This window comes from Narcine bancroftii, chromosome 12 (assembly GCF_036971445.1).
Source record: "Narcine bancroftii isolate sNarBan1 chromosome 12, sNarBan1.hap1, whole genome shotgun sequence".
NCBI lineage: Eukaryota > Metazoa > Chordata > Chondrichthyes > Torpediniformes > Narcinidae > Narcine > Narcine bancroftii.
This window is the reverse complement of record NC_091480.1, coordinates 6,409,620-6,416,464: the sequence shown is the minus strand read 5'-3', so window position 1 is coordinate 6,416,464 and position 6,845 is coordinate 6,409,620. Positions and strand designations below refer to the sequence as shown.

The window sequence follows — 6,845 nt, the reverse complement described above, 5'->3', positions numbered from 1 at the left end:
CTGGTTACTCAGTTCGAGGAAAGATATCATTAAAGTGGAAAAGATGAAGCCATGATCCACAAGAATGTTAGTGGGACTGACAGAGTTGAATAACGCTGGAATATTTATTCCTGGATCATAGAAAGCTATGGGTGGGTGGGGAGGACCTTGTGGAGGTTAATAAAAAGCAACATGGACCACCTTAAATAATCTCTATGCCATAGGTGCTCTGCGATTAGTAAGGGATTGTTTAAGATGGTATGTGAGTGGAAAGAAAAAGGTTTGAAAACCACTGTTTTTACCGTCCCTCATTGACTCGTTATGTGCATGGTTTCATAACTCCAACGGAAATGGGCCAATGACAGTTTTTCTCAAGCCAAATATTTCAGTAACAATTGGGTCTAGAGCAGTGGTTCTCAACCTTCCCTTCCCACCCACATATCACCTTAAGCCATCCCTTACTAATCACAGTGGTATGTGAGTGGAAAGAAAAAGTTTGAAAACACTGATTTAGAGGGATGTGGGATGCAGGGAAATGTTGACAAAAGGGGCTATTTCTGTACAGTAGAATTCTTATCATACTGCTGGAGAAACTCAGTAGGTCAAACAGTGAACTTTATATAGCAAAGATAAGCACTGGTGGCATCGGGATCTCCGATGGGTGGAACTAAAGTTCCCTTTAAATGTTTCTCCTCTCACTTTAAACCGATGTCCTCAAGTTCCTAGTGGGTTTCCTCCAGGGGCTCCAGTTTCCTCCCACCCTTCAAAATGCACCTGGGTTGCAAGTCAATTGGGTATAATTGGGCAGCAAGGGCTCATGGGCCGAAAGGGCCTGCTATCGTGCTGTATGTCTAAATTTAATTTAATAAAAATATATACTCTTCACGATATTGTAAACCTCCAAGGTCAACCTTCAGCCTTTTCTGTTCCAGAGAAAACAGCCCCAGCCCAGCCAATCAAGCCCTCCTGTATTAAAATACAGTAAAACCCCTGGTATCCAACACTTAGAATGTCCTGGTTGCTTGAGACTGTGAGTTGTGTAAATGAAGAACTAACGGACTTTTTTAACTTCTGTATTTTTTACTCATTTATTTTCTATGGGGTTTTTTTTGCCAGTTGTTTGAATTCCAGATAACAGGAATTTTACTGTATATTGATCGTCTAAAAAATTGTTCCATTACATTTACGATTTATATCAAACTTGAAAAATACTAAGATTGAAACAGTCCTCTTAAAATGTTTATAAAAGTGCACAACAGACCAATTCCTTTGGAAAGTTGGCTATCTACTCATAATTACAGTCAGTATCTGTGCTGGCTAACTTTAATTTACTTTTCACGACATCACAGACATCAAGCAGAAAAAAACCCTTAAGGAATATCCCCTGCATTTCAGATAATGCTTTGTATTGAAAATTGTCAGGAAATATGGACTCTGCCGATTGCCAGATAGTGTAGGACCAGAGTGCTTTTTAAAAAGGTGTCATTCAGATTTTGAAGTCACCTTGTAAAAGCCGTCAATCCATGTGCAAATGAACAGCTTAATTTGTGTTTTTTTTAGTATTCCTGTCCAGTTGTAGCCTCTCAGTCAAACAGAAGTGCATACACTTTTCCCTTGAATGGTATCATAACCTGAAGTACTTCAAAGCGTCGCACACTCTCTGAAGACTGCCTGTCACTGCAGCAGGGTTGCTGTTCATAAAGTGTTTGTCCAGACTTCCCTCCACGGACCACCTGAAAAATTCTTGACAGGGAGCCAGCTTCAATTTGCAGTTCTCGGAACTCTGTGACTGCAGATGCTCGGTTATGATCCCAGGATTGTCTCTGAAAGGGAAGGTCGCTCCAAGCTGCAAGGCAGAATTCTCTGGCTGTGCGAGAAACACATGGACACCCATTGCTGTGTCATTATTGCACACACCATTCCCTCCATCACTGCTTACATTCCATAAGCAGTGTTCTTCTGAAAGCACAATTGCTGAACCACAAATTATTTCCTCTACTCCATTCATGATCTGCATATTCCAATATAATACAAGGTTTGGAGTCACCATTTGCAAAACTTGACAAATTTCAGCGTTCTGGACTGAGTTACTGGAAATACCCTGAACTGAATAAGCTAGTGGATCTCAATGTGAACCTATAAAGAAATGAAACAGGTGCTTTTTACACAATCTCCAAATCCACCTTTTCATCTACAGTTCCCGGATTCACACTCTTTACTGTCTCTCTCCTCCCACCCCCCACCCTCCAATCTCACCCCAATAAAAAAAATCCCCTACGTCACACCCTCCCCACTCCATCTGCTCAGCTCACCTAACCCACCCCATCCCCTCTGTTCCTCAGCTGCCCCCACCCACCCTTCAGTTCCCATCCCATTTCCCCATCCACCCCATCCCAGCACCCAAAACAATCCAACCCCTCCTCCCCGACCCCCATCCACCACCCTTGTCTCCTCCCCACATCTTTCCCACCCCCTCTACCACCCTGTACCCACCCCACCACCACCTCCTCCACAGAACTCCCTCCCCTCTCACACTCCCTACCCCACCCCTTTCCCCTACCACACCTCTACCCCCACTCCTCTCCCCTCTTCCCCTCACACCTCTCCCACCCCCACTTCACCATCTCCTACCCCCTCCCTCCTCTCCCCCACACTCCCCCTCCCCCACTCTTCTACCCCACCTCACACTCCCCCCATCCTACTCCCCTACGCCACCCTTATTCCCCCCACCCACCTACCCCATCCTTTACTTGCTCCCACTCCACCCGACTCCTTACTCTCCCACCCCTCCTCCCCCTCCCCCCCTCCCCCCCTCCCCCCCCCCTCCCCCCCCCCTCCCCCCCTCCCCCCCCCTTCCCCCCCCTCCCCCTCCCCCCCCTCCCCCTCCCCCCCCTCCCCCTCCCCCCCCTCCCCTCCCCCCTCCCCCTCCCCCCCCTCCCCCTCCCCCCCTCCCCTCCCCCCCCTCCCCCTCCCCCCCCTCCCCCCCCCTCCCCCTCCTCCCCCTCCTCCCCCTCCCCTCCTCCCCCTCCCCCTCCTCCCCTCTCTCTCCACCCCACCTGCAGCCGGACGTTTAGCATCATGGAGGACACCAGGTAGAGGTAGGAGAACTTTAGCCGCAGCCTCCAGGCCAGGTCGAAGAACGTGAGTAGGGTGCGGCTCAGCGCCCTGGCGAAGCTGCCGTACGAGAGGAGGACGGGCCGGCTGGAGGTGAGGGCCAGCCGGAGCAGCCCCGCCATCTAGCGCCTGGCCGGCGGCTGGGCTTCAGACCCGGCACCCGGCATCGTCGGCCGCTTCCGCCCGGCGCCCCGCCCACTTCCGGGGCGAAGGTTGGCTCCAGAAGTTCTCCTAAAGTTTGCAAAGTTGTTCCAACTCGCGGCGGCGGGTCCGGAAACGGCGGAATGTAGTTTCAAACTGCTCAGGGCAAGACAATATCGTCACAATATCCACATTGAAAGCATCACAGGGTTGTATTTGGTCTCTGAAGGGAGCCTCAGGGTTTCACCTGTAACTTTCCCTGGAAAGAAAAACGGTTCTGGAAATACACCACTCGTATAGAGACTTGGAGTAAACAGCACATGTCTTTCCAAACCTCGAAATACAGCACATTGGATAACGAGGGAACGATTCAAGAATTATTCCAGGCCCTGAATAATCCACGAAGCTGAATTTATCACCATCAAATGGAAAAGACTCCATAGTTCATGGACTCAGAAAGATTGGTGACGCATCTTTACCTTTGCTACATAAAGGCACTGTTTGACCTGCTGAGTCTCCAGCATTTGTGTTTTTCATGTAGAAGGATTCGATCATCGCTGTCTTGACCATAATATTACCGAGACATAACCAAAAACAATCGCTGTTTCTAAGCCAAATGGGAAATGAGACATTTCAACTGATAAAATCTCTGATATCTCCTGAAACACCAGGTTCAAAAACTTATGCTGTAATAGAGGCACGTCTAAGTCCCAAACCACCCGTTATGGGCGAAAGACAAAGATTTCATTACAGAAAACAGAGAATGGGCAAATTGGTAAGCAAATTTTGGCTGAATTATGTAAACTGTCACGACATTGAGTTGGTGAATTCTTAAATGAAGTATTTAAGAGATCAATTAGTAATGGGTTTAACAGACTGCAGTGCCAGACAGCAATTACTAAGTTTTAAAAAAGAGGTAGCACTTAATTCAGCATATGATACAGCCTTGGGTTTTGAGATGGCCAATAATAACTTGGACATAAGCCAAGGTGAACCACTAAGGGTGGCAAATTTTTCCACCAAGAATGCTTTCGCTGCAGAAAAAGCAATCACAGTCCTGATCAGTGTTATTTCAGAAGATTTAGATGTCATCTATTTGATAAAGGAGGGGCATTTCAGAGCCAAGTGTCCGAGAAACAAAGGTGGAAAGGGCCGAGATATGAAACACATCCTTCCGGAGGGAACAGTGGAGGAAAATGAAACCCCCAGCACTGAAACAAACGACTTGGAGGAAGACAAGACTATGGAAGTCATGTACGTTCGCAAATTAAAGAATAAAAAAAATTGGAATTCTACGTCAAGGCAAAATCAATAACAAACCTCTTCGAATGGAGTTGGATGTGGGCAGCAGTTTCAATAATGCCACTAATCTTTAAAAAAAAACACTTCTACCACACCTCACCATTAAAAAAGCTGACACGGTGTTGAAAACAGTCATGGGGAGAAAGTCAAGATGTTTGGAAAATGAATTATAAACGTGAAATATAAAGAAGGTACCCCTCTACATCATTGAGACCAGGGGGCTGGCGTTGATCGGAAGAAACTGGCTATCACACGTTCAACTGGATTGGATGGAAATTGGAACCATAATGAACGTGCCTGGAAAATAAGGCTAAGGCAAAACTGGAGCCACTTCTCAAGACGTGCCAGATGGTTTTCGAAAAACATCTGGGGAAAATCCAGGAGTTCAGGCGAAATTACATCTGAAATCAGGTGTTGAACCTGTTCTTTAAGCTCACAACTTTTAAAAAAAAAGGGAAGATTGAATCAGAACCTAACAGATTGACAACGAGGATCAAAATGAACCTCCTCTATGCTCCAAACAATGGAGTGAAGATTTAAAGAGGAAACACAAGGTTTTCCTGATAGTGAACCCCACAAGCTCAGTCACAGAGATCAAAGAAGTGCGGAAAGAAGCTACACTGTCAAAGGGCCAATATTTCACATTAAATGGGTGGCCCGAGGCCGAAGCCATCTCTAAAGAATTAAAACCTTATTATACAAGATGCCATGAATATCAATTGAAGAAGGTGGTTTATTGTGGGGGAGACAATCATTCCTACAAAATGGCTGTGGCCATCCCAGGGATGGTTTGGATGAAGGCATTGTGTTACAAGCCCAGAGGACCCCAAAACCCAGCAGCAATAGAAATTCACCAAGACAAATGGTTACTTAATTGTCTTTAAACATGAAAACGGGATCAAACTTTACTTATTACTATTAACCTAACTTAACCCCCTTCTAATTCAAAGCGCATGTGTATGTAATGTGTGTGTAAGTGTAGGAAAGTTCTTTGATTCACAGTCCAATCTCACTTCTCACTCCTCCAAGTTCACTGGTATCAGACAATTCTTATACTGTGCACAGAATTTAACATTCATAAAGTTCACCAGGCTTTGGTGCTTTAAAGGTAAATGGTTACCACTCAGGAAGGTTCTTGCCGGTTTTCAGAGAGAGATTTGTTGCTCGTTGGACACCCACAACTGATCCTTCTGATCAGCCATTTCAGTGTCTTGCCGAAGAAACATCTACAATATAATTCATTATAAACGTATAAATTTGAAAGGCTTTTACAGAGAACTGAGCAGCGGTATTATGAATTAGGGGAGAGAGCCCATTAAAAAAAAGAAACTTGCCCCATCAGGGTTTTCCATATGATAACCTCTTTTTTTCAGGTCACCACAGAGTTCCTTTTCTATTTCCCTTATCTCAGGCAAAAGATTATACAGCCAGTCCTCTCCTCTTGTATGGACCACAAGGGCTTTGACCAGGCTGAACTAAGATCTCAACCTGTCTTCAAAATGGGGTTTTCCCACAGGCTTTCCAGCTTGTCCTGTTCCAGTCCCTGCTGCTGCTGAACTGAATTTTCTCTCTCTCTCTCACACACAGAGAAAACCACATGACCCGTTTAGAACAGCCAACTGCACTCAGACAGACTGCAGCTCCGGACCTAATCTTCTGAGTTCCTTCATCCATTGCTTTCCAAAACAATAATCCATTACTCCACAACATGTCAAATTAACACCTACTTGTGAAGTCCTTATAGGCATCCTTCAAAGTTTTTACAAGGGCACCCAGAGCGTGGACCGTCTGGCTTGAGCAGAGCTCTGGCATTTTAACCATATAACGATTACAGTATGGAAACAGACTATCTCGGCCCCTCTAGTCTGTACCGATCTAAGTGATCTCCTCTAGTCCCACCTACCTGCACTTTCCCCAAAACCCTCCAATCCCCTCTCATCTGTATACCTATCCAACTTTCCCTTAAATGACAAAATTTACTTCGCTGCGACCACCTCTTCCAGAAGGTCATTCCACTCAGCTAAGGTCATTCCGCTAAGTGAAGAAGTTCCCTCTCATGTTACTTCTAAACTTTTTCCCCTAACTCTCAACTTGTGACCTCTTGTTTAAATCTCACCTACCCTCAAGGGAAAGAGCCTATTCACGTCTACTCTATCTATCCCTCTCATAATTTTAAATGCCTCCATCAAATCCCCCCTTTAAATGAGATCTGTTTTGAAGTGTTTGTATGTGACCTAAACTAAAAACCTGCCACGATTTATCTCCTTTAAAACATATCTAGGTACAATATAAAATCTAACACCTGTCAA

The 6,845-nt window shown here is 45.5% G+C and overlaps 1 protein-coding gene across 1 annotated transcript; it reads right to left on the bottom strand.

Annotated features, from left to right (window-relative positions):
- Nucleotides 1-1,288: 1,288 nt before the first annotated feature.
- Nucleotides 1,289-3,412, bottom strand: LOC138747089 (salivary gland specific protein SAGSIN1). The gene is made up of 2 exons (XM_069906031.1): nt 3,036-3,412; nt 1,289-2,115 (listed from the first exon to the last, which is right to left on the bottom strand). The coding sequence occupies exons 1-2, from the start codon at nt 3,213-3,215 to the stop codon at nt 2,095-2,097; spliced, it is 201 nt and encodes a 66-aa protein (XP_069762132.1). The 5' UTR covers nt 3,216-3,412; the 3' UTR covers nt 1,289-2,094.
- Between the last annotated feature and the right edge of the window lie 3,433 nt (nt 3,413-6,845).